General features: G+C 61.4%; 8 protein-coding genes and 1 pseudogene across 8 annotated transcripts in view; 8 read left to right on the forward strand and 1 right to left on the reverse strand.

The window, feature by feature from the left end:
- Nucleotides 1-689: 689 nt before the first annotated feature.
- Nucleotides 690-2181, forward strand: ACA1_322690 (thioredoxinlike 1, putative; the record flags this gene model as incomplete). Its single annotated transcript, XM_004349508.1, has 7 exons — nt 690-799; nt 898-973; nt 1082-1282; nt 1401-1593; nt 1676-1811; nt 1917-2055; nt 2149-2181. 7 exons carry the CDS (start codon nt 690-692, stop codon nt 2179-2181), a joined length of 888 nt encoding a protein of 295 aa, XP_004349558.1.
- Nucleotides 2182-2470: 289 nt separating this feature from the next.
- Nucleotides 2471-5310, forward strand: ACA1_322700 (GTPase-activator protein for Ras family GTPase; the record flags this gene model as incomplete). Its single annotated transcript, XM_004349509.1, has 10 exons — nt 2471-3500; nt 3583-3663; nt 3738-3916; nt 3993-4155; nt 4253-4359; nt 4399-4463; nt 4547-4698; nt 4771-4877; nt 4963-5076; nt 5155-5310. The coding sequence occupies 10 exons, from the start codon at nt 2471-2473 to the stop codon at nt 5308-5310; spliced, it is 2154 nt and encodes a 717-aa protein (XP_004349559.1).
- A 45-nt stretch (nt 5311-5355) lies between these two features.
- Nucleotides 5356-7003, forward strand: ACA1_322710 (V4R domain containing protein; the record flags this gene model as incomplete). Its single annotated transcript, XM_004349510.1, has 9 exons — nt 5356-5439; nt 5504-5612; nt 5690-5783; nt 5871-5960; nt 6040-6167; nt 6332-6396; nt 6464-6578; nt 6656-6737; nt 6829-7003. 9 exons carry the CDS (start codon nt 5356-5358, stop codon nt 7001-7003), a joined length of 942 nt encoding a protein of 313 aa, XP_004349560.1.
- Nucleotides 7004-7050: 47 nt separating this feature from the next.
- Nucleotides 7051-8679, forward strand: ACA1_322720 (uncharacterized protein; the record flags this gene model as incomplete). The annotated part of the gene is made up of 7 exons (XM_004349511.1): nt 7051-7090; nt 7195-7331; nt 7419-7572; nt 7659-7778; nt 7846-7952; nt 8035-8281; nt 8399-8679. The coding sequence occupies 7 exons, from the start codon at nt 7051-7053 to the stop codon at nt 8677-8679; spliced, it is 1086 nt and encodes a 361-aa protein (XP_004349561.1).
- Nucleotides 8680-9040: 361 nt separating this feature from the next.
- On the forward strand, nt 9041-10763 carry ACA1_322730 (CCAAT/enhancer-binding family protein; the record flags this gene model as incomplete). The annotated part of the gene is made up of 7 exons (XM_004349512.1): nt 9041-9311; nt 9776-9834; nt 9951-10043; nt 10131-10227; nt 10306-10419; nt 10519-10602; nt 10681-10763. The coding sequence occupies 7 exons, from the start codon at nt 9041-9043 to the stop codon at nt 10761-10763; spliced, it is 801 nt and encodes a 266-aa protein (XP_004349562.1).
- Nucleotides 10764-11155: 392 nt separating this feature from the next.
- ACA1_322740 (uncharacterized protein) lies at nt 11156-11968 on the forward strand (the record flags this gene model as incomplete). Its single annotated transcript, XM_004349513.1, has 1 exon — nt 11156-11968. The coding sequence occupies one exon, from the start codon at nt 11156-11158 to the stop codon at nt 11966-11968; it is 813 nt and encodes a 270-aa protein (XP_004349563.1).
- Nucleotides 11969-12464: 496 nt separating this feature from the next.
- On the forward strand, nt 12465-18880 carry ACA1_322750 (uncharacterized protein; the record flags this gene model as incomplete). The annotated part of the gene is made up of 2 exons (XM_004349514.1): nt 12465-12562; nt 12679-18880. 2 exons carry the CDS (start codon nt 12465-12467, stop codon nt 18878-18880), a joined length of 6300 nt encoding a protein of 2099 aa, XP_004349564.1.
- A 34-nt stretch (nt 18881-18914) lies between these two features.
- On the forward strand, nt 18915-21233 carry ACA1_322760 (annotated as a pseudogene).
- Nucleotides 21234-22336: 1103 nt separating this feature from the next.
- Nucleotides 22337-25487, reverse strand: part of ACA1_322770 (GTPaseactivator protein for Ras-like GTPase) — a gene marked incomplete at both ends in the record, with an annotated part of 5578 nt that continues 2427 nt past the window's right edge. Inside the window, 11 exons of the mRNA XM_004349515.1 lie at nt 22337-22519; nt 22673-22863; nt 22941-23065; nt 23136-23208; nt 23297-23429; nt 23514-23623; nt 23698-23814; nt 23911-24029; nt 24133-24298; nt 24458-24565; nt 24648-25458. Of these exons, the coding sequence (XP_004349565.1) occupies nt 22337-22519; nt 22673-22863; nt 22941-23065; nt 23136-23208; nt 23297-23429; nt 23514-23623; nt 23698-23814; nt 23911-24029; nt 24133-24298; nt 24458-24565; nt 24648-25458 (2136 nt within the window). The remainder of the gene's footprint in view (nt 22520-22672; nt 22864-22940; nt 23066-23135; nt 23209-23296; nt 23430-23513; nt 23624-23697; nt 23815-23910; nt 24030-24132; nt 24299-24457; nt 24566-24647; nt 25459-25487) is intronic.

Here is a 25487-nt window from a genome sequence, read left to right on the forward strand (position 1 = left end):
ACACGACACGACACAATGCAATGAAGGAAACGCGCACCTCCTTGATACGCCCCACGACGACGTCGCCCACCTCGCCAGTGTACCTGTTGGCCAAAGGAAGAGGCGGAGCAGGAGCGCAGGATGAGATGAGCTCAAGGAAGAAGGTAAAGAGACTGAAAAGATGTGGAGGGAGGGGCTTGTGTAAGCACCTGGACTTGAGCGGTCGAACGGAGATGAGCTTGTTCACGCGCTCCACCACGCCGCTGATGGTTGCCACCAATTTTTCATCTTGCACGAACGTTCCATGTCCTCTGCAGAGATTATTGAGATTGGAGTCAGGCGAAACAGAACGATTGCCATTCTCAAATAATTACGATTAATCGAGCAAAGCGGAATTTTACCGAAGGTAGCCGGTTTCTTGCGTGATGACTTCGCCCGGAATTACGTGATTGACCGCGGACGACACGAGCTTGGTCTTCTTCTTCTTTTTCTGTTCCGGGAGCGAGAAGTCCATGGCTAATCTTGATCTTCTGGCTTCAAATCAATGAATTGCAAGAACATAATTCTGCAATTTTCGAAGGCAAAAAACATCTTTTCTCTCACATTTTTCTTGACCACCTTGCCGCGCAAACGACTGCTGGCAGCCCAACGAAACGAATCTGTTGAACTGGCAAGTGAAAAGGAGCACGTAGACACCCAAAGACGAGCAGATGGATCACGGCAGAGTTCAGGTCATTGGATCTCAGGCAGAGTACGCGCAGGCGCTGCTCGTTGCCACAGCCGCAGGCCGGTTGGCCGTGGTCGATTTTACCGCCAAGTGGTAAGCCAGTGCTTGCAACTCTTCCTCGTCTCTCAAGATGGACCCGTCTCGCCTACTCACGCGTGGCAACTCTAACTTTTATTTTATTTAAAATCAAGGTGTGGCCCCTGCAACGCGATCGCGCCCGTCTTCGTTCAACTGAGCAACAAGTACCCCACAGTCGACTTTGTCAAGGTACGTTTCCACATTATGAGCTCGCTGTTTGTCTTCTCGCTTCGATTGAGTGAGATGTTTTCTTGTGGCATATCATCCTCAAATGCGCACGCTCCCTCCCCCTTGAAGGTGGATGTCGATGAGCAGGCAGAGATCGCCGCCGCGCACGGCGTGAGCGCCATGCCCACGTTCATATTCATCAAGAACGGCCAACGTATCGACGAGCTGAGGGGCGCCAACGCAGCCAGGCTCGAGCAGCTCATCCAGAAGCACAGCAGTGCCGGTGGAGCCGAGGAAGAGGAGAGCGACCTGAAGCTTCCCGCTGGCCACGTACGTAGTGCCACGCACCACTTGACCTGTCGCCTCTCTGTGCGGTGTGTGCGGTGTGTGCGGTGTGCGTGTGCTACCATGTCGAAGTGCTCAATTCTTGACGCCAAAACATACACAGAGCGACGTGACCCAGAACGTGGACAAGGCGCAGGGCGAGTGCCTCAACCAGAGCACCGAACACAAGTGGGACAACATCTTCAAGAAGGACGATTCCTTCCTCGAGAGCGACACCGACGAGCAGCTCCTCCTGTATATCCCCTTCAACCAGCCCATCAAGATCCATTCGCTCTGCTTTCAGGCGCCCGATGATGGTACGCGCTCTGCCGGCACACTCTTGTGTCGTGTGTGCCGTGTTTACAAGTCTGATCGGCGGTCCGGAAATTGTGTCGACAGGCCGGGCTCCGCAGACGGTGAAGCTCTTTGTGAACAAGCGAGACATGGACTTCCAGTCGGTTGACTCTGCGCCCGCCACCCAAGTGATCGAGCTGAAGGCCGACGACGTCAAGGGCGACAAGCTTGTCCCTCTGCGGTACAATCCCATCTTCTGCCTTTCCTCTTTATTTGCTCCCAGTAGATTGGCTCAACTTAATACCGTGTGCTCACTCGGCAACGTATCACCATTCTGGCACGCCAGGTTCGTCAAGTTCCAGAACGTGAGCTCGATCACCATTTTTGTAGAGAGCAACCAGGGTGGGGAGCCTACCACCGTCATCCAGCGTCTGCGCTTCATCGGCCAGGCCCAGTCCGCCACCAACATGAACGAGTTCAAGAGGGTGCGCACACGCCACCGCCACCGCCATTTTCCCCCTCCCGCAACGAGGTCTCGGACAACCGAACACTTACCAAGCCCATTGTTCTGGCACTAGGTGGCTGGCGAGAAGGGCGAGACGCATGGCTAAGGCGTGACACGCAAACCAGGAGGGCTTCTGCATTCTGCGACTTCATCACCACACAGGCACCAGCACCTCCTTGGCTGCAAATAGAAAAAACTCTGGGTCTTCCTTATTTACCACCAATTTCCATTTGTGGCTCAGTCTAGCAACACAACAAGGCAACAAGAAGAAGGCCAACCTCCCAAACAATCCACATCAACATCACAGGTCTTCCCCCTTGTCAAGGGTCCTCTGTTTTGTCCCTGTTCTTTCGGAACGGGTTGGTGGAGGCAACGCTGTTCAAGGAGAGACACAGATGAGTGGCATCTTCTACCACTTCACCCGGGGCGAGACCATCTCACGCGGAGACAAGTCGCACAATGGCAACAGACGCGCCAGCAGCCCGAGCGAGCGCCCGGCCTTGCGGTCTACCGCTACGACCAATGCGGCGGCCGCCACATCTCCCTCATCTTCCCCCCGGCAGGCCCGCGCCAGGGGCATGCTGCGCAAGATGAAGGCCAAGGTGGGCGAGGCCATCTCGCCCCGCGAGCGAAACGAGATCGCCCGGGCCGCAGCGTCTTCCAGTCCGGCCGAGGGGTACAACCTCGAGCTCGACTTCGCCAGCCCCGGCCTCAGCCCCAGCTCCAGCCCCGAGGGCGAGCCTGTGCCCGAGGCTTGTCGCAGTGGCATGAAAAGACGGCCCTCGGTCACGATCATGGAGGAGTGGAATGAGTACTACCACGACGCCGATGACAGTGGCGCACTCGGTGGTGGCCCCCGTGGCACAGTCGCCAGCAGGACAGAAGGAGAAGACACAGAGAAGAAAAAGAAGGTCGACCTGACGAGCGCGCTGGAGGCGACCCAGGCCGAGGCCCAGCAACGTGTTGAAGAGCGTGATGGCGAGGAGTACGAGGATTATGGTGACGACGATGACGAGGAGAACTGGGAAGAGGGCTACATCATGGTCGACGTGGGGAGCGAGAAGGAGGTAGCAACGAGGCTGCCCAGTAACGGCGACAATTGCATGGTCATTGGGGAGGAGGCCGGAGGAGAGCTGTCAGTGCCGGCGTCGGCATCGGCGGTGGAGGCGGAGGCGACAGCAGAGAACACGAAGAACAATTGGAAGAATGGCACGATCTACGCATCACCGCCCACCAAGACAGTCTTGGCCACGAACAGCTCGACCGATGGAGAAGAGGAGGATGACGATGAAGACGATGAGGACCATGAAGTGAGCGACACGGAGTGGGGTACAACCACCACTCCTGAAGAGGGGCTACCCGCTGTTCCCGCAGCGAGATCGAAGCCGCGCTTCAAGCTCCTCATCCCGCAACGCAAAGATCCAGGTATGTGCTCTCTCTCTCCCTCCTGGCTGCATTGCATTCCCCGAGTTCCAGAGCACCGATCAACAGGTCACACATGACACAGGACATTCGCCTGAGGGTCCGTCGCACTCCCACAGCGGCAGCTTGAGTGCTGGTCGCGACTACCAGTACAGCACGGACATGAGTACATGAACGGCCACGCACACCCACCTGGGATGCACAACATTCCAGTCTGACATGTGCTGGTGTGCCGCTCAGGGTCGCTCGGGTTCTTGACTCCGTCGCCACTGCGGAAGCAGCAAGCCCGCAACTCCTCTTCGCCCCGCGGTGAGCACATGGCGGGCGGGCGCAAGGCCCTCTCCGCGCTCTCGCTCATGGCCAGCCTGGCGCCCATCGGCCACGCTTCGTTCTGCAGTGATCTCGACACAGCCCGCAAGGTACCTCGCACACCACCGCCAAAGGCCACATGAGGTGGCTGTAATAACGAAACAACTGACGCTCGTGTGGGTCCAGGTGCTGATGAGCCCCAAGCTACAACTGGTTACCCAGTTGAGCAAGCGCGTGGACCCTGCCGACTACAACACCATCGCGCAGACGCTCGTAAAGATCTTCGAAGCCAACGGCAAGGCGATGGACCTGCTCGAGTGGGCCATCCGCCAGGAGATCTCTTCTTCCCGTACGACCACGCTACCGCACGCACGCACGCACACGCACGCACGCACACACACACGCACACGCACATCACAGACTCACTGAATCATGGCCTTGTGTAGTGGACCAGCACACGGTGTTGCGCGAGGACAGCCTGTGGAACCAGATCATCGCGCAGGACTTCACCCTGATCGGCGGCAACTACCTGCGGCAGCTACTGCGCACGGAGGTGATGCGGATCATCCGCTCGCCCTCCACCTCGGACAAGAAGGTGGCCGAGAGCGCCTCGCTCCTGCTCAAGGAGATCTGCTCTTCCCTCTCCTATTGTCCCAGGTACCTCCTGCCACCCACTTTGGTCATCGTATCGCACTCACCGTGTGCGGGTCGTGTGTCGTGTGTGCCGTTGCGTGTTGCAGCCAAATATCGAGCGTGTGCTACATCCTGCACAAGGAGCTGTCGAAGCACTTTCCGACGGGGCGAGGCCACGGCTCGGTCATCGGTAGCTTCTACATGTTGCGGTTCATCTGCCCCGCGCTGGTCTCGCCCGTCAAGATGGGCTTCGTCGACAGTACGTTGTACCTCGCACTCACGTTCTCCGGCCTCGATCAGCGGGAGCCCTTACACCTGGTGGTGCGAGCAGGTCAGCAGAACAACAACCTGCCGGCGGAAGTCATGCGACACCTTGTGGCTGTGGCCAAGTTGCTGCAGTCCCTGGCCAACACCAGCATGCAGGCCTCCTTCTTGCAGGTGCCCACCACTTCAGTTGGGAATTGTTCATCCTTTTCTCGTTTTTTTATTTACAGCTCGCCTCTCACCTTCTCTTTCTCTGCAGCCCCAGCACCAGCATGCGTCGGCGGCGGAGAAGGAGCGCAGCATGCGGTGGGAGAAGTTCCTCAGGACCAAGATACCCCTCTACCACGAGTTCATCGCCGGGCTCACCAGCGAGGTATGTTGTATTTTTTACCCCCCCCCCTCCATTCTTCTTGCTTCAAAGTGGTGGTGTTTCGACCCTTTGTGGACACAGAGCCTCTTCCTCAAGTCAACGACGGCGGCGTCGTCTCAGCACTACACTACGGCGAATAACCAGGCGGGCGCGGCCATGACCAACACAATCAGCGGCCTGCGGGTGCGTTGTGTTGTTTGCGTTCACTCTAAAGGAAGCAGAGGAGCCACGAGCTGACTCTGACTTGGCCGGCAGGGCCAGCTCCGCGCCAACACGGTGACGATGGAAGAGGAAGCGATCGCGCTCTCGGCGCTCCAACATTTCGTGTCGGCCATGAAGAGCAAGCCGCTGGAATCGGCAAGCGGGGTACGGTGCCGATTTATATGCTTTTGTTCGAGCACTGCATGCCCTAATGACGCTGTATCCATAGGGCCGCACGCTGTGTAAGTGTGTGTCGGTGCCGGAGCGGTTCTCGCTGGTCTTTTCCAAGGCCGAACGGCTGGTGGTGGACTACTTTGACGGCATAAACCGCAACACAAGTACATTAGTCTCTTCTACGCGTGGTAATCGTGGTGTACTTTGTATGAAACGCGCCTCATGACGGCTCGTCCAGCAGAGCAAGGTGTCATCTCAATCGTCGAGCAGGTCGATACGTCGACGTCGCCGCGAACGGAGACGGAGCCGACCAAGCCCGGCCCGCAGCCCCTCAGGTACGTGCCTTGGCCCATCTTTCTTCCAGCCTAGGCCTTGCCTTGGGTAGGCCTCGTGCACGATTCCTGACCGCACATTGCGCACAGCCATCAGGCCAAGGATCGATATATTCTCTTGCGGGGAGACTCGCTGAGCGTCGGGTTCTACATGCAGCTCAAGAAGACCTTTGGCTTCAGGTGCACAGCTTTCTGCTTGGCGTGGTGAGGTTTATTTCGCAGTGAGTGCTTATTGGCTTCTTTTGGTTGTGTCTCACAGTGCGGGTGAATGCCACGAGTTCCTGGGCCACTTGCTGTACGACATCATGCAAGGCACGGGCAGGTCGGACTGCAAGCAGTTCAAGAGTATGACCGGAATGGACGCCACATTCTTCAACCTGGCGGCAGGTGCATTAGCCCCATTCTCTCCTCACATCACCACACCTGCCACTCGACGCGCGCGGACATGCTAGTGCACACATTAACACACACACACACACACACCACACACACACACACAGGGTTCGTCAGTCTCGCGTGTTTGGGGTGGTGTTTCGTGGATATCCACCCAGACAGTCGGATCAGCGAGCGAGACGACAACTTTTTGGTGGTGTGTCACAACGCGTTCTCGTTCGAGGTAAATCGCATGGGCTTGCGCCACACGGTTTCTCAACTACCCCGCTTCTAACCGCATATTATGCCAGGCCGAGGCGTGGAGCAAGTCCCAGAAGCGACCCACGCAGCCCGTGTGTGCGATGAGCGCCGGGTACATTGCGGGTTGGTGTCAGGAATCGTACGGCTTCGAGCTCGTGGCCAAAGGTATGGCCAGAGATTACCCACGTTCCTGACCTGGCCGCCGAATAACTCTCTTTGCTGCCCACATTGCATTACAACAGAGATATTGTGTAAAGGAAAAGGCGATGCGTGCTGCCAGTTCATCATATGTCCGCCGCATAAGCTGAAAGAACATGTAAAGAGGTGCGTGCGACACCTCTCTCCCCACTAACCACACCAACCCATTATGTATGCCCCATGACTGGTTTTAATGGAGCTCTCGTTGGAAATGTAGGTTCGGGGATTTGGCCAGAGAGGAGCGGATGGGAACGGTCGAACGCGACCGAACAGAGGAGAGCCAGGTGAGCCCCAAGTCCGTCAGCAACAAGGTCAACTTCCGCGACGACATCCTATCGCCACGGTACTCCCCCCGGGGGTCCTCCTTGATTATGCACGGAGGACTTGCTTGACTCACTCCTGTGTGGTGCACAGGTTCCTCATTTCACCGCGAGGCCTGATGGTTACTTCCTCTCCAATTCCGCGCGATGAGATGAAGCGTACGCCGTTCCACTCTTCAAAACACACACACAACAACGACACACAACAACGACACACACACACACACACACACACACACGAACTCACGGTTTAGTGTCGGCAGTGAGCGGTGAGGGGTCGGCAGTACAGAAGAACAATTTTGACAGCACGGCGTACTTGAGGAAGATGCGGACGCGCCGGGCCATCAGTTCGCGACAGCGCAAGGCCAAGACAAAGTCTGCTAAGACTCGCAAGGCACGGGTTGGCTTTGATTATTAGGTGGTGCTTACATACCCTAACATTGTGACATATGTCGTGTGTCGTCCTGCGTGTCGTGCATGGAAGCAGGGTATGGAAGAAGCCCCAGAAGGGGCGACGGACCAATGGCGATCGGAAGCTTTGGAGATACGGTTCCATGAGCACTACAGCGATATGAAGCGCTCGCCTTCGACGGGCGAGATCACGCTCAACGAAGACCGATACGTGCTCGTGTGCGCCAAAGGTGCGCAATCGCCTGGAGATCATCATTTTATCAGTTCATTGTGACAATCCATGTCTGATTTGCTTGCCGCCTGTGGTTGCACACAGCCATGGTGACCGAGTTCCACGCGCTGGTGCGCGACGTCTTCGCTCCTCGGGCCAATAAGGCCGCGTTCGAGTTCGCCTCTAACGCCCTCTTCGACCTGGGCCGGGGGCTGGGCTCGGCTGGTGCGCCACTTCTTCTATTTTCTTATTATTATTATTCTTATCACTGAGAGCCTCTGGTGCCACGCAGACCTCACCAATTTTGTCGAGGGACCTCACGCGCTGGGGCCGTCGCGGAATGTGGCGGAATGCCACGTCGGATTCCGCGCCCACTGCACCCACACCGGCTGGGGCAAGGTACGCACACTCACAACACCTTCTCCCCTTCCTGGCCCTAAGGGTGTTGCGTAGACCGAGCATGCTCAATCAATGACCACAGGTGGTGATCCACGAGATGTCCAACATTGCGGCGGCCAACGCGCACGATTACTACATGATCTACGACCTGTACCACAGCGTCGAGGCCGAGGCGTGGGCGACCGAGAGCGAACCGCCGGTGAGCAGCGGTGGTGCTGGCCCGAACGGTGGTGCCCACCACCACGCCAAGGAGAAGCTTCGCACGCAGAGCGTCAACAAGGGGTCGTCAGTGTCCACCACGCCCGCCACACCCACCTGTTATCTTGCCGGTACCCTGTTCCCCGCGTGCGTGTGTGCGTGTGCGGTGTGTGCGGTGTGTGCGATGTGTGCGTGTGCGGTGGTGTGCGTGTGATGGATGACTGATGTGTGTCGAACAAACTGCGCAGCGGGTTATGGGTCCGGTTGGTTCAGCGAGCTGTGGGGCCAGAGTATGGCGGCGGTGGAGGTTACGTGTGCGGCGACGGGCCAGGGCGAGTGCTGTCGATTCGTGGTGGCGCCCCCGCACCGGATACTCCACTACCTCCGCTTCCTGGGCGCCGCCCTCGACCAGCCGATGGCCACTCTCGCGGCATTGCCCATGCTCCACCTCTTTGCACAGGACAAGGACGGTGAGCGCTGCGCGTGGGGTCAGTCCTTCGACAGCAGCTCTGTGAGTCACTCCCAGTGACACCATACTATACTGTACATTGCTTTTGATCTTTCAAATCAATTACTGTGGTCTGCTGTAGCAGCAACCGCAGTCCTTCATGGGAGGAGGAACACTAACATTGCATCAAAAGAGGATATGGCCTCATGCAGCGTCGCAGTGCAGGTTGCAAGTCAGCAATCGTATTTCACACTTAACAAGAGAAAGAAAAAAGAAGGAAACGAGTTTTCTTTGTGTGGAGCTATATCTTGTGGAATTTGCAATCCCAGATTGGTCTGGGAATTCTTCGCCCGGAAAGCTGCGCGTGCGAACTTGTGGGTGCAGGCCAGGATTGAAGCAGAAGAAGATTGAGCAAGTAGCGAGCAGAGATTGAAGTGAAGAGATGAAGGCGGGGAGCAAGAAGCGAACGGCCGAGTCGATGATGGCGAGGGAGCCTGCTGACGGGTCGAGCGCAGGGAATGGCGACACGGCAACGGCTGCGGCTGCATCGTCCAGCGATGGGGCGCCTGTGGTGGATGATTTGGAGGCCAAGAGGAGGAAGGACGTGCTGAAGGACATGGAGAAGATCGAGAAGGAGTTCGCCGATCTGAAGGAGAAGCTCTTCGCCAAGAAGATGAAGGACCTCCACGACGAGTGCAAGGCCATCATGGAAGGTACCGTTTATGCCACCACCACAACAAATATCCACTACATCACGCCACCCTGCCACCATTGTCTCGCACCTTTGATGTGTGCTAGATTTTGATCGACGATCCCAAATTCGAACGATTATAATTCAATTTGCGATCTGCGCCGTCAAGCCAGAGCTGCCCAATTTCCAAACTTAGTTTCAACTTGCCGAGAAAAGACATCTCAAGTAGCAGCAAGAGCGACGCAATCCTCTCGCATCATGGAACTGCTACAGGAGAGTGGAGGTTGCCTTCTCATTCACTTATTCTCATTTCTGTAGTTCTTGTCGTTCTTATCGGCAAACCATTCCCACTCCCATTTTGTGTTGGTCCTTCATTGGTGTGAGCTCTTTCGTCTGCTTCTTGCAGGCTCAACAGAGCGGCTCTCTCCCTCTACGAGTTCACCTCCTCCGGCTTTCTAATCGAAAAATCCTCATTCTTTGCCTCAGGCTCACACGATGGCTTCCTAAAGCGGGCACAGGAGCTCGAGATCAAGAAGAACTCCAAGGTACACGAGCGTTGGTGAACTGATCAACCCTTTTCGTTCAGCTTGATTGTTGTATATTTTGTATTTATTCTTTCTTTTAGACGCTCGATCTCATCTTTGGTTTCACCGCTCTCTAGGTGTGGATGGCCGAGAAGTGGAAGGAGTACCAGCTGCAGAACATTGAGCATGTCTTCCAGTTTGAGTGCCTTCAGGCCGAGGAGGAATACAACGTACTCTATCTCCTCTTACTTCTCTCGTGCTACTCTTGCGAGGCTTGCGCGTCGCTCACACCAGTGTGCCGCACACCATTGTTACAGCACGAGAGGAGGAGCCTCAGAGATGAGATGGCCAACGAGATCCTGGACAAGCAAAAGAAACTCGAAGAGGAGAAGAGCACGATGAGCCTGCGTGGAGGTGCGTTCCGCTGTTCTTGTACCCTTTGGCGAACCGTGGCTCACGTGACCTTTGCTTCGTTGTGTTCCACTCGGGCAGATGGAAATGGAGATGCTCGCGCTGTCAAGGGGCGCGTGCTCAGGAACAGAAGAGGTGGAAAAGATAAAGATGGCGGTTATGGCCAAGCGTATTCTCGACACAAGACCGCGCAACGTACGCTGCTCTCCCCCTAATCTCTAATGCTGCGCGTTGCTCGTTTCATTTGCTTTCATTGAATGTTACCTGACGTGAGATTGCCTTCCTCTGCCTCAGCGCCTCACATCAACTACACTCTGAACGACGACGAGATCATGACCGATCTCAGCTTGATGAAGAAGAGAGAGCTCCCACCATCAGGTACGTCGACCTTTGGTTCAATCACCTTGTGATTGTCACCCTCGTGCAGCGTTGTTGGACTCATTCCCCCAGCCACAGACCGCAGGAGGCTTTGCCAGGAAGCGAGCGACTGGATGGCGCCTCTGCCTAACGAGGGCAAGAGCGCCAAGCTGGGCGCTTAATAAGCGCGCTGCTATTCTGTGTACGCGCCCACCACTTCATTGCCCTCCACCTTCTTCTGCTCCTTCTTTTTCACTGACCTCACACCACCACGCACAGGTAGAGGAAAGTGAGATGTAGAGGGGGAAGAGGAGCGAGAGCTGGGCCAGCTCGGGAACGTGGGTGTGGTAGATGCAGAGACCGAGAGAGTGTAGTACAGAGACGAGAGAGATTGTGAGTGACACCCTTCTTTATTGTCAAAATGACGCATAACATACATTGGAAGAAAAACAAAAAAAAAAAAAGAAAGTCACAAAAGAACGAAGTGTGGGGCGACGGCACAACAAAGACACGAAAGACACAACAAACACAACTTCACGGTGCAGCGCCAGCAACAAAGCACTAAGAGAGAGAGATGATGCGAGAGAGGCGTGGAGACAAGCCGAAGGCGGGAGACGCGGCAGCGCCAGCAGATGCGACGCCGAGCGCGCAGAAGAGCACGGATGCCGTCAAGGTGAGGGGCGGCAAGGAATCGAGGCAGCTCTCTACATCGTTCTCGGATCTGGTGCTAGCCGTGTCGTGCTTCTACGTCACGTACGAGCTGGTCGAGATGCAGGGCCGCAAGCGATTTCTCAACCCCAATTCGCATGAATACGCCGAGGGGCTGCTGCAGCACCTGCTGGTCAAGGGCGAGGCCAGGCTCTACGCGTCCATCGCGTTCCTCCTCATCGGCATTGCCGCTTCTTTCGGCGTGCTTCGGTTCGCTCGTGTAGCGTCTGCGATTGCGCCCCACGAATTCTTCACCAACCTGGCCCTCTTCCTCTCCACCCCTCTGCTCGGCCTATGTGCCTACACCTACCTCCCGCTCACCACGTTCAACTTGTCGAGGCACGACTTCCTCTTCTTCGGCTTCCTCTTCCTCCTCTTCAACTTCTTCGTCTTCTACGGCCTCATGTCATCGTCGAAGCAGCTCTACACCTTGGTCACTGGCGCTCTCGCCATGCTGGCCATCATCTACCTCGGCATTCTGTACATCGTCAAGAATCCTGCCTACACCATCGACGGCAAGTACCTCATCGCCGGCAGCGTCCTCTACATCCTCTCGGGAACAGTCATCGGCTCGACAGGACACTACTTCGGTCTCATCCCGCGTGTGGACATCTTCCACTACGCCCTGGCCATCGCCAACCTTCTTATCGCTCGCGCCTACAACGAGATCTTCGACTGATTAGATTCTCTGCGGTTGTGCACATCTTTGTTAAATACTTCAAATTCCGCGCATTTTGTCGGGCAAAACGCTTTGGCGCGTGAGGAATGTGTGGCATGAAGTGGTGGCCAGGCGTCTCGTGCTTGGCGTGTCTCTTGCCTCTTTGGTTGGGGCAACCACTTTAGCCCGTCGACACTCACCAGAGCAAAGACCAACCAAATCCAAAACAGCCCTCTCGAGTTCAGGATCGTCTGAGCGTCAACTGTCTGGTTGGCGAATTGGACGCTCAGTTCTTCATAAGCTCGAGCTGGTACCAATCCTTCCCTTCTCTTTTTTGGGTTCTTTTTAATCGCCACATTTGTGAGTTTGGTTGATTCAACCTTTGTACCCTGCATTGTTCCAATTGCATTGAATTAACGGAAGCGCTGTTCCTCTTCTTGTCGCACACAGTTAGTGTACACTACTACTTGGATACCGTTAAACGATCGACTACGAGTAGAGCCCATTCACCGTCGCCATGGCTGACGATGTGAAGGCCGAGAGAGAGCGACGCCGCGCCGAACTGGAAAGGCGCAAGGCCGAACTCGCCGCCAAGAAGGCTGCTCGCGAGAGGGGGTACGTGTCCCTCCATCATCCTCGTTTTTGTTTGTTTTTTTATTTCCGCTTTGTTTTTTTGTTTTCATTTATTTGTTTTGCTTTACTCACGGTTGGAGGTCTTGATACTATGACAGAGGCCCCGAACCCAGTGCTGCGGCCACCGCCACCGCCGCCGTCCAGGTGGATGACATCGAAGCGCGACGTGAGCAGAGGCGCCGCGAGCGCGAGGAGCTGCTGAAGCGCGAGCGGGAGCTCGAACGCCAGCTCGACTCGGAGAAGGATGCCATCAAGCAGCAGCGCCGGAGCGAGATCGACGAACGCCGCGAGCGGGAGGAGCGCGAGCGCGAGACCCAGTTCAAGCGCGAGCAGGAGGAGCGCGAGAAGCAGGAGGAGGAGAAGATGGAGAAGCTCAAGCAGCGCCGGGAGGAGATCGAGCGCCGGCGCGAGGAGGAGGAGCGCGCCAAGGAGGAGAAGTGGGCGCGGCAGCAGGCCAAGCTCAAGCGGCTCGAGGGCGAGAAGAAGGAGCGCTACCGCCAGCGCCTCGAGCAGCTCAAGGTCGAGCGCGAGCACAAGGAGGCCGAGGCCCAGCGGCTGCAGATGGAGGAGCTGCGCCTGATCGAGGAGGAGCGCGTGGCGCGGCAGAAGCGGCGCGAGGCCCAGGTGCAGAAGCTGCGGGAGCAGGAGGAGGCCCGGCAGGAGCGCGAGTGGGAGCGCGAGCGCGAGGAGCGGCGGGCGCTCGAGGAGGAGAAGATCGCGGCCAAGAAGCGGCGCGAGGAGCAGCTGGCCAAGTGGAAGGAGGAGCAGGAGCGCGAGCGCGAGCTGCAGTTCAAGCGCGAGCAGGAGGCCGTCAAGCGCGACACCGAGTCCAAGGAGGAGTACCGCAAGCGCCGGCAGGAGATGATCGAGCGCGTGCGTCTCGAGGACGAGAAGCGCAAGGAGGAGCAGTTCATGCGCGAGATGGAGGAGAAGCGCCGCGAGGAGCAGGAGCAGGAGGAGCGCCGCCGTCGCCGCCGGGAGGAGCTCGAGCGCCGGCGCGAGGAAGAGGAGCGCGCCAAGGAGGAGCGCTTCCGCCAGGAGCTCGCCGAGAAGCGCGCCTGGGAGGAGGAGAAGGCCCAGCGCGAGCGGCAGCGGCGCGAGCTGGTCGAGCAGAAGCGCGAGCAGGAGGAGCGCGCCCGGGAGCAGGAGTTCATGCGCATGCAGCAGGAGCTGCAGCAGCTCGAGGGCGAGAAGAAGGAGCGGTACCGGCAGCGCGTGGAGAAGCTCAAGCAGGAGCGCGAGGCCAAGGAGGAGCAGGAGCGCGCGCGGCGCATGGAGGAGCTCAAGCTCGAGGAGGAGGAGAAGCGGGCCAAGGCCGAGCACCGCCGGCGCGAGCTCGAGCGGTGGAAGGAGGAGCAGGAGCGCCGGCAGGAGGCCAAGTTCCGCGAGGAGGAGGAGGAGCGGCGGGCGGAGGACCGCCAGCGCGAGGAGGCCAAGCTGCGGCGCGCGGAGGAGATCCAGCGCTGGCGCGAGAAGCAGGAGGCCGAGCGCGAGCTGCAGTACATGCGCGAGCTGGAGCTGAGCCGCCGCGCGGAGGAGTCTAAGGAGGAGTACGCCCGGCGGCGCAAGGCCCTGATCGAGAAGCAGCGCGAGGAGGACGAGAAGCGGAAGGAGGCCGAGTTCAAGCGCGAACAGGAGGCGCGGCGCAAGGAGGAGGAGGACGAGGCCGAGCGCAAGCGGCAGCGCGTGGAGGAGGTGCGGCGCAAGCGGGAGGCGGAGGAGCGCGAGCGCGAGGCGCAGTTCATGCGCGAGCAGGAGGAGCAGAAGCTGTGGGAGCAGGAGAAGAAGCTGCGCGAGCAGAAGCGGCGTGAGCTCGTCCAGCGCAAGCGCGAGCAGGAGGAGCAGGAGCGCGAGCAGGCCTTCATGCAGCTCCAGGAGGAGATGAAGCGCGCCGAGGGCGACAAGAAGGAGCGGTTCAAGGCCCGCCTCGAGGAGCTCCGCGCCGAGCGCGAGCGCCAGGAGGAGGAGGAGCGCGCCCGCAAGATGGCCGAGCTCAAGCTTGAGGAGGAGGAGCGCCGGGCGCGCAAGGCCCAGCGCGCGCTGCAGGTCCAGCAGTTCCGCGAGCAGCAGGAGGCCCTCAAGGAGGAGCTCTTCAAGCGCGAGCAGGACGAGCTCAAGCAACTCGAGGAGGAGCAGAAGGAGCGCAAGCGCCTCCGCCAGCAGGAGATCGAGCGCCGCCGCGAGGAGGACGAGCGCCGCAAGGAGGAGGAGTTCCGTCGCGCGGCCGAAGAGCAGCGCCTGCACGACGAGGAGAAGGAGGAGCGCCGCCGCAAGCGCCGCGAGGAGCTCGAGCGCCGGCGCGAGGAGGAGGAGCGCCAGAAGGAGGAGAAGTGGGCCAAGAAGCAGGCCAAGCTCAAGCGGCTCGAGGGTGAGGCCAAGGAGCGCTACCGCCAGCGGCTCGAGCAGCTCAAGCAGGAGCGCGAGGCCAAGGAGGAGCAGGAGCGCGAGGCCCGCATGGAGGAGCTCAAGCGCGAGGAGCAGGAGAAGCAGGAGCGGCGCCGCAAGCGCGAGGAGGAGCTGGCCCAGTGGAAGGCGGCGCAGGAGAAGAAGCAGGAGGAGCAGTGGGCGCGCGAGGAGCGCGAGCGCAAGCAGTACGAGGCCGAGCGCGCGGCGGCCAAGGCCAAGCGCGAGGCTGAGCTCAAGCGGCTGCGCGAGGCCCAGGAGGAGGCCAAGGAGCGCAAGTTCCGCGAGGAGCAGGCCGCCGAGCGCAAGGCCAACGAGTCCAAGGAGGCCTTCCTGCGCCGGCGCCGCGAGGAGCTGGCCAAGCGGGCCGAAGAGGAGGAGCGCCGCAAGGAGGCCCAGTTCCGGCAGGAGCAGGAGGCCCTCAAGCGCGAGGAGGCCGACAAGCAGGAGCGCCTCCGCAAGCGCCGCGAGGAGGTCGAGCGCCAGCGCGAGCACCAGGAGCGCGAGAAGGAGGCCCAGTTCATGCGCGAGCAGGACGAGCTCCGCCAGGAGGAGGCCCGCAAGCAGGAGTACGCCCGCAAGCGTCGCGAGGAGGTCGAGCGCAAGCGCGAGGAGGAGGAGAAGCGCAAGGAGGCCAAGTGGGCCAAGCAGCAGGCCAAGCTCAAGAAGCTCGAGGGCGAGGCCAAGGAGCGGTACCGCCAGCGCCTCGAGCAGCTCAAGCAGGAGCGCGAGGCCAAGGAGGAGCAGGAGCGCGTGGCCCGCATGGAGGAGCTCAAGCGCGAGGAGCAGGAGAAGCAGCGGGCCAAGGAGCGGCGCGATGCCGAGCTGGCCCGGTGGCGGGAGGAGCAGGAGCGGGTGCAGGAGGAGAAGTTCAAGCGCGAGGAGGACGAGCGGCGGCTGGAGGAGCGGATCAAGGAGGAGCGCCAGAAGCGGCGCGAGGAGGAGGTGGAGCGGTGGCGCGAGGAGCAGGAGCGGCAGCGCGAGGAGAAGTGGCGCATCGAGCAGGCCGAGATGGTGCTCGCGGAGGAGGAGAAGGCCGAGCGGAAGCGGCGGCGGCGGGAGGAGGTGGCGCGGCTGCGCGAGGAGGAGGACCGGGCGAAGGAGGAGCGTTTCCAGCGGGAGCAGGCCGAGCTGAAGCTGCGCGAGGAGGAGGAGAAGGAGCGCTGGCGCCGCCGGCTGGAGGAGCTCGAGCAAAAGCGCGAGGCCGAGGAGCGCCGCAAGCAGGAGAAGTGGATGCGCAAGCAGGAGAAGCTGGCCCGGCTCGAGGGTGAGGCCCGCCAGCGCTACCTGGAGCGCATCGAGAAGCTGCGCGAGGAGCGCGAGCGGCAGGAGAACGAAGAGCGCGACCGCGCCATGGCCCTCCTCCGCGCCGAGGAGGAGGAGATGCGCGCCCGCAAGGAGCGCCGCCGTCACGAGCTCGAGCGCCACCGCGAGGAGCAGGAGCGCCTCAAGGAGCTCAAGTGGGCCGAGGACGAGGCCGAGCGCAAGCGCGAGGAGGAGGAGAAGCGCGCGCGGATCGAGCGCCGCAAGCAGGAGATCGAGCGGCTGCGCGAGGAGGAGGAGAAGCGCAAGGAGCTCGAGTGGAAGCGCGAGCAGCTCGAGCGCCAGCTGGCCGACGAGCGCAAGGACGAGGCGCGCAAGAAGCGGCAGGAGGAGATCAACAAGCTGCGGGCCGACGAGGAGCGCCTCAAGGAGGAGGCCTTCCGCAAGGAGCAGGCCGCCGAGCGCGAGTGGGCGCAGCACAAGGAGGAGACCAAGCGCCGCCGGGCCGAGGAGATCAAGCGCCAGCGCGAGGAGGAGGAGCGCATCAAGGAGGAGACCTTCAAGCGCGAGCAGGACGAGCTCAAGCAGCTCGAGCTCCTCCGCAAGGAGAAGGAGCGCAAGCGCCGCGAGGAGGTGGAGAAGAAGCGCGAGGAGGAGGAGCGCCGCAAGGAGGACAAGTACCGCCGGCAGCAGGCCAAGCTGCGCAAGCTCGAGGGCGAGGCCAAGGAGCGGTACCGCCAGCGGCTCGAGCAGCTCAAGCAGGAGCGCGAGGCCAAGGAGGAGCAGGAGCGCGAGGCCCGCATGGAGGAGCTCAAGCGCGAGGAGGCCGAGCGTGCGGCGCGCAAGGAGCGCCGGCGGGCCGAGGTCGAGCGGCTGCGCGAGGAGGAAGAGCAGCGCAAGGAGGAGCAGTGGCGGCGCGAGCAGGCCGAGCAGCGCCAGTACGAGGAGGACAAGGCCGAGCGTAAGCGCCAGCGGCTGGCCGAGGTCCAGCGCCGCCGCGAGGAGGAGGAGCAGCGCAAGGAGGACGAGTTCCGCGCGCAGATGGAGGAGCAGCGCCTCCGCGAGCAGGAGCAGGCCGACAAGCTCCGCCGCCGCCGGGAGGAGCTCGAGCGCAAGCGCGAGGAGGAGGAGCGCCAGAAGGAGGAGAAGTGGCGCAAGCAGCAGGCCAAGCTCAAGCGGCTCGAGGGCGAGGCCAAGGAGCGCTACCGGCAGCGGCTCGAGCAGCTCAAGCAGGAGCGCGAGGCCAAGGAGGAGCAGGAGCGCATGGCCCGCATGGAGGAGCTCAAGCTCGAGGAGGACGAGCTGCGCGCGCGGCAGGAGCGTCGCAAGCTGGCGCTCGACAAGTTCCGCGAGGAGAAGGAGCGCGCGCAGGAGCAGAAGTGGCGCGAGGAGGAGGCCGAGCGGCGGCGCGACGAGGAGGAGCGCAAGCTGCGGGCCGAGCGGCGCCGGCTGGAGGTGGAGCGCCGCCGGGAGGAGGAGGAGCGCCGCAAGGAGCTCGAGTGGCGCAAGCTGCAGGCCGAGACCCAGCGGGCCAACGAGGCCAAGGAGGAGTACCGCCGCCGGCGGGCCGAGGAGATCCGCCGCATTCGCGACGAGGAGGAGCGGCTCAAGGAGGAGATGTTCAAGCGCGAGCAGGACGAGGCCCGCGCGCTGCAGCGCGAGAAGGAGGAGGCCCGGAAGAAGCGGGCGGCGGAGATCGAGCAGAAGCGCGAGGCCGAGGAGCGCGAGAAGGAGCGGCAGTGGCGCGAGGAGCAGGCCCAGCTCAAGCGCCTCGAGGAGGAGAAGCGCGTGCGGCACCAGCGCCGGCTCGAGCTGCTGGCCGAGCAGCGCGAGCGCGAGGAGCGCGAGAAGCAGGACGAGTGGATGCGGCAGCAGGAGAAGTTGCGCGAGCTCGAGGGCGAGGCGCGCCAGCGCTACCTGGAGCGCGTCCAGCGGGTGCGCGAGGAGCGCGAGGCCAAGGAGGAGGAGCAGCGCATCGCCCGCATGGAGGAGCTGCGCGCCGAGGAGGAGGAGCGCGAGGCCCGCAAGGAGCGGCGCCAGCGCGAGCTCGAGCGGCTGCGCGAGGAGCAGGAGCGCCAGAACGAGGAGAAGTGGCGCCAGCAGGAGGAGGAGCGCCGCCAGCTCGACGCCGAGCGGCAGGACCGCCTCCGCAAGCGCCGCGAGGACCTCCTCCGCCGCAAGGAGGAGGAGGAGCGGGCCAAGGAGGAGACCTTCCGCCAGGAGATGGAGGAGGTGCGCCGCCGCGACGCCGAGAAGGCCGAGAAGCTCAAGCGCCGAAGGGAGGAGCTCGAGCGCCAGCGCGAGGAGGAGGAGCGCCAGAAGGAGGAGAAGTGGCGCAAGCAGCAGGCCAAGCTCAAGCGGCTCGAGGGCGAGGCCAAGGAGCGCTACCGCCAGCGCCTCGAGCAGGTCCGGAGCGAGCGCGAGGCCAAGGAGGACGCCGAGCGGCTGGCCCGCATGGAGGAGCTCAAGCGCGAGGAGGACGAGCGCCGTGAGAAGCGCGAGAAGCGCGAGGCCGAGCTCAAGCAGTGGCGCGAGCAGAAGGACCGCGAGCAGGAGCTCAAGTGGCTCGCCCAGGACGCCGAGCTCAAGTACGTCTTGTCAGGGGTCGCGTGTGTCGTGTGTGTCGTGTACTGACGAGGCCGCGATGGTTGTGGCGGCGGGTAATAGGATGCTGGAGGAGACGAAGGAGGAGACGCGGAAGAAGCGTCAGGCCGAGTTGGAGAAGATCAGGGCCCAGCAGGAGCAGCTGAAGCTGGAGCAGTACGAGCGCGAGAAGGAGCAGGAGAAGCAGCTCGAGCGCGAGCGCAAGGAGCGCGCCAAGCGCCGCCAGGAGGAGGTCGCCCGCAAGCGCGAAGAGGAGGAGCGCCGCAAGGAGGACGAGTGGCGCAAGGAGCAGGAGCTCCTCCGCAAGCTCGAAGGCACCCATCTCATTCCTCTCACTCTCCATCTCATTCCCAGCATTCCCCGCATTCATCACATTCACCCTCTAACCCACCATCCCATATTTTGTCGACTGTGGTGTGTGCGTGCGCAGGCGAGAAGAAGGAGAAGTACCTGGAGCGTCTGAAGCAGATCCGGGAGGAGAAGGAGCGGAAGGAGGACGAGGAGCGCGAGCGGCGCATGGAGGAGATCAAGCGGGAGGAGCGGGAGCGGGAGGAGCGCAAGCTGCGCCGGCGCGAGGTGGTGGAGCGCATCCGCGAGGAGGAGGAGCGCCGCAAGGAGGAGAAGTGGCTCGAGGAGCAGGCCGAGCTCAAGCGGGCCGAGCGCGAGCGGGAGGAGCGCCGCCAGAAGCGGGCCGAGGAGATGGCCCGCCGGCGCGACGAGGAGGAGCGGGAGAAGGAGGAGCGGTTCAAGAAGGAGATGGAGGAGCAGAAGCGGTACGAGCGCGAGCGCCGCGAGGCGCGCGAGCGGCACCGGGAGGAGGTCGAGCGGCGGCGCGAGGCCGAGGAGCGGGCCAAGGAGGAGGCCTGGAGGCTGGACCAGGCCGCGCTCAAGCGCCTGGAGGAGCAGCGGCGCGAGGCCAACCAGCGCCGGCTGGTCGAGCTCAAGCGCGAGCGCGAGCGCAAGGAGGATGAGGAGCGCATGGCCCGCATGGAGGAGATCAAGCGCGCCGAGCAGGACGAGAAGGCCCGACGCGAGCGCCGGCGTGCGTTCCTCGACGAGCTCCGCGAGCAGCAGGAGCGGGCCAAGGAGGAGCTCTACAAGCGCGAGCGCGACGAGCGCCTGCGGTTCGAGCGCGACATGGCCGAGCGCAAGGTGCGGCGCGACGCCGAGATCCAGGCCTGGCGCGACGCCAAGGAGCGCGAGAAGGTGGAGCGCTGGCGCGAGGAACAGGAGGAGCAGAAGCGCTACGAGGCCGAGCGCGCCGTCCGGGCCGAGCGCCGGCGGGAGGACATCGCCCGCCGCCGCGACGAGGCCGAGCGCGAGAAGGTCGAGCGCTACCGCGAGGAGCAGGAGGCCCTGCGGCGCAAGGAGGAGCACGACCGCGAGTACAATGAGCGCCGCCTGGCCGAGCTGGCCGAGAAGAAGAAGGAGGAGGAGAAGCGCAAGTGGGAGGAGCAGCAGCGCCTCGACGCCGAGGTCCGCGAGATGGAGGAGCGCGAGCGCCAGAAGCGTGCCGAGCTGCGCGCGGTGAAGGAGGAGGAGACGGCCAAGTGGCGGGACGAGAAGGCCCAGCAGCGCGAGGAGGCCAAGAGGAAGAAGGCCGACCTCATTCGCCAGCGCGCTGCCGCCAAGACCCAGGCCGAGGCCGTGCACGCCAGCCTCCAGGCCGCCCGCGTCGCCCCCATGGCCGACTTTGACGACTTCTTCGACACCTCGTCCATCGCCGGCGTCGCCACCGACGCCTGTACGCCTTCCCACACGCTCTCTCCACGCCCTTGATGGCAACACAGCGTAGACGTTGGCTCACGCGACACACACCACCGCACACACCACACATACGACACACACAGCTCGTGAGTCGCAGGCACGCACGCAGCAGAGGCGGGCCGAGGAGGCCAAGAAGAAGCGCGAGGAGGAGGAGCGCAAGAAGAAGGAGGCGCAGGCCGAGCGCGAGGCCGAGATGCGCCGCAAGCGCGAGGAGGCCGAGGAGGAGGCCCGCCGCGCCCGCAGGCGCGACGCCGGCGTCGAAGCCCCGTCCCGCACCTCCCGCTCCACCTCGCCCATCCCTGCCGCCGCCCCTGCCGCGTCGGCCTCGTCTCCCGCCGCTTCGTCGCGGGCGGACCGTGCGTCCCGTCTGGCGGCGCTGGACGACGACGATGCGGCGTTCGAGGAGGAGCTGCGCAAGCGCGAGCAGGCGCGTAAGGAGCGGCTGCGCAAGCTGGAGGAGGAGGAGCGGGCCGAAGAGGAGGAGCTCCGCCGCAAGCGCGAGGAGCGCAGGAAGCGCGCGGAGGAGCTCGAGCGCACGGGCGAGTCGGAGGCCGACCGCGAGCGCGAGGAGAGGCGCCGCAAGCGCGAGGAGCGCAGGAAGGCGATGGGCATCTAAGCCCTCTTCCGCACACGCACATGTAACGCACCTGGTCTCACCACCCGCTGTGGGTTTTATTTTATCTGACCCATCTGAAATAAATAATTTTAGTAGCATTTCTGGCTTGAGGAGTACTTCCAACAAACAACACACTTTCCTTTCTCGGCTCACTGGATGTAACACACCTCTCTTTTTATTTCACCATTGAAGGTGTCACATTTGCCAACTGAATCGGTGCAATGGAGAGCCACGGTGAGGAGGTGGTGGCGCATCCCCAGTGCCCCCTGGCTGGCCTTGTGAAGTTGGCACTCCCTTTTGGTCATCTTGAAGGTGCACCTGCCCTTGTCAACAAACTGTTTGTAATGGTTTCGTTGCTTGACTTTAGCCCTGCAGCCGAGGACTGGCCAGAGGAGAAGGCCCAAAGGGCGGCAGCTTGGGTGGAGAGTCACGATCGACTCTCCTGTCAACACCCGAACTGCTGGGGAACAGCCATCCAAAGCACGACCATCGCCTACATGTACGCTTCTGCCCCCCCCCCGATCGACTTACAAAACAAACCTTGTTGCAGGGAAATGCACCCAGCCCCTGGGCCTTCTGAAAAGCCTGCTCCCCGTGGGGTCCTGGCAGATGAGCTCTTGCCCGTCATCAGGGGCTTGGCTGGCCGCAGCTTCACGGAGTGGGAGACAGGCGAGATCGATGCACTTGTGGCCGTATTGGCCGGTGTCCGCTCCATCGATGTTGCACATGCGTCAGCTGAGGCTCAGGCTGCATACGGCAACTTCGACTTTGAGCTCAGCAGGCTTGTGGAGTCACGCCCAGACATAGCAGAACGGATCGACCCCGTGTACATCTTTGTTGATATCACGGCTGGCCTACCCCGTACCACCACGCACTTGTACCGAGTGATCCCTTTCTTTGTATAATTGTTGTCCATTGTGCAGATGGCTATGCTGCAACTATTGCTGCCATGCCACCCGCGCTTGGCGTTCACATCCAAAACGGACGGAACTGGGCTCTAGGGGTATGGCCCAAGAATTCTTATCTTTGGTTGGTCTTCTCGTTTACTTGCTTCCTACTCACTTCGTGCTGTAAAGGCTAGCACACCTCTTGTCTATTGGTGATTAACTATTTACAGCTGGCTGTTGGCCAATAAACACTTCTTTCTTCTTGTCCTTCTTTGTCTTCTTCTTCTCCTTCTTCTTGACCTTCTTCTCCTTCTTTCCTTTCCCGCCTTTCGTCGTCTCCTTCTCAACACCCTGATTCCTCCGCTCATCGAATGACACGCTGCGGAAGGGGTGCTCTTCCTGCACGAAGGCCACCCAGCCCACCAAAGTGGTGAATGGTGCGTGTCATGCGTCATGTATGTGTGTTGTGTTGTGTTGTGTTGTGTTGTGTTGTGTTGTGTTGTGTTGTGTTGTGTTGTGTTGTGTTGTGCCGTGTCAAACCTTTGTACGTACACTGGTGGTGGTGCCACCTCGCCTGCGACATGTCGGCGGCGCTCGTTCGCTGCCGCTCTTCTTCTCCGTCACCGCCCGCCGCCGTTGGCCGGGCTCCGGCTGCGCCTCGTCCTGGCCCTGGTGCTCCTCGCTTCCGCTCTCGTCCGTGTCCTCCACAGTCAGATCCGGGTCCGTGGCTGCTGCGTCGGCGTCTGTGGCCCACAAAAGAGAAGAACTCAGAGTTGGTGTTGTGCTCTCAGATGCTGGTGGTGCGGGCCAGGGTTGTCACCTGAAGCGCTGGTGGTGCCTTCTCTGTTGTTGTCCGAGTCGCTGGGCGATGGGACCCGCCGGCTGGGCTTCAGCCAGCCAGCGGTGCGCAGGATTCGCGAGCGCGTGCTCCCCTTCCGCCAGCCCCTGCGCGCGCAACAATGAAAAACTTGAGCGAGACGAGAGGTGGCCGGTGGAGATGAAGGTGGCGGGGTACGAGGTGATCGGAGCATCGGGCGGTGGTGTGGTGCTGAGCTGCTCCAGGCTCAGCGGCTCTCCGCTTCCCCTCTCTGCCCCATTTAGTGCCAATTAAAAAGCGAAAGCGAAACGAAAGCGAAAGAGAAAAACAAAAAGCGAAAGCGAAAGTGGTATTGGTACCTGGCGGGACTACGGGATCTGCGCTTGCTCCCTGCGGGCGGGGCGAGAGTGGATTCCTCTTGGACAGCGGGAGGGCGCTGAGGAACTGTGGGCGCGTTCGGCTCCATGGCAGCACCGGCCTCTCCCAGGTCATCTGATGATGTGCCGAGGCCAGCGCAGAGAACGAGCATGAGAACGTAAGCACGTGAGGAATGTGTGGGGGGCGGGGTGTATGTACGGTGGCTGTAGGCTGCTTTCGGTGGAGGAGTTCAAAGTATTTGGTGACATTCCTTAACACTCGACCGCATTCCTGGGCGAGTTTCTCCGACAGCCCGCCATCAATGTCCTCTGCTTTTCCATCGAAGAGAGAGGAATGTCAGACATTTAAGCCCAGCAATCATTGGCTGTGGTTGCGTGCGCACCGTCGCCGCGGGGGTCGACTTGGATGAGTAGCGTGAGAAGACACGACTCCGACGTGTCGGCCAGCTGGTCCGCGCTTTGGCCCGTCGGCTCAGACTTCTCGATGATGTGGCCCGACACTGCGCCAGGAAGAGGTGTTGGGTTAGGGCAAACGTGAAAGAACGAAAAGCGACGAAGAGCGAATAACGGAAAACGAAAAAGAACGAAGAACGAACCGTGCAAAATGCCTCGGGTGTGGGTGTCCGTGGCTGGGCAGTCCTTACGGTACGACGAGAAGTAGCAGCCGTAGGCTCGCCCCTCCTCCACCGCACAATACCGAGTCACACAAAAATCCCTTCCGTGACCCACAAGCACACCGCACGCACACGCACACGCACACGCACACGAGTTAGAATCGGTGACGAGTGAGGGTAAGGGGCAGGGCTTTGGGGTCTTACCTGGGCTTGAGGGGGTGGGGGAAGTCCCAGGTGGCGAGGTAGTCGTCGCGGAAGGGGCGGATCTCGCGGAGGACGAGCGGAAAGCGGCGGAACCGCGCGGCCTGCAGCGAGGCCTTGTCGGGCTTCAAGTCACTGGCCACGGCCTTCTGCGATCGCCGCCTCCCCACTGTGCTCGACCCATCAATCGCGGTGTGTGCGATGTGCTCGTGTCGTGTAATGTCTTGTGTGTGTGTGTGTCTGTGTGTGTGTGTGTGTGCGTGCGTGCGTGCGTGCGTGCGTGCGTGCGTGCGTGCGTGCGTGCGAGTGTGTGTGATGATGATCGTACGTAAGGGTGAGGAGCGTGGAGAGAGGGTCTGCGGCTCGTCGGTGGTGTCCACCTGTTGCGCTTCCTGGGGCTTTAGATCCATCAGCGTCTTGAACGACCTCCTGCGACCTGCAGTACCACCCACAAAAGCCTCCTATTAACCACACACCATGGAATGCGACGAATGAAGGAGCTCCACCAGCAAACATACCAGTGGGCGAGCACCGGGGCGAGAGATTGACGCTGTAGCCCAGGTCGTCCATCAGCGGCGTTTCCTGACTTTTGCTGGTGTGCCCAACGTTGTTGTTGTTGTGGCTGCTGTTATTCTCGTTAACGCCGTCCGCGGACGATGACGACAATGACGGCGAAGTGGTGGAGAGCGTCGCAAACTCCTCCGAGTGGATGGTCCGGAGGAGGCGCTGGCTCTTGCGCTTGACGCCCTCCGTCGAGAGCCCCAGACTCTTGCGCTGAGCTCGACCGCAAGCGCCGCCGTCCGTGCTGCCCGCTGGTGGGGCGACGTCGCCGCCCGGACTCGATTGCGGGCTGTTGCCTCTGCCGCCGACGCTGAAGACGCCGCTTTGTCGTCGACCGGTGGCGGGCGAGGTCGACGACGGCGATGACGGAGACGAAGTCAGCTCGATAGGGGCGACAAGCGACGTGAGGCTCCGCCGATCGATTCGTCCGGCCGAGGGTCGCGGTGAGGCCGAACACGCAGTGGTCGGACTAGCCTTTCGATTGCCGCCGGAGCTTAAGGTGGTGCTCACGGTGGTGCTCGAGCTCGAGCTCGACGACATCTCGGCAACAACGGTGGCGGTGCTGCTCGGCTTGACCGTGCTGGCCTGGTCGAGCCGGGCGTGCTGGTGGTGGTCGATGAGGCGCTCGGTGTGGTGGTGATGAAACAGCACCTGCTGGTCCCGCTCGCCCTTGTCGCTGTGCGTGCGGCTGCGCCGGCGGCGTCGCTCCCCCATTGCGGCCTCCCCGTCTCGCCCTCGCCCGTGCTCAACGGCCCCTGCATGCCGTTGCTGCTCATCAACCCCCGCCTGCCACCGTG

Source organism: Acanthamoeba castellanii (genome assembly GCF_000313135.1).
Source record: "Acanthamoeba castellanii str. Neff unplaced genomic scaffold scf7180000084466, whole genome shotgun sequence".
NCBI lineage: Eukaryota > Discosea > Longamoebia > Acanthamoebidae > Acanthamoeba > Acanthamoeba castellanii.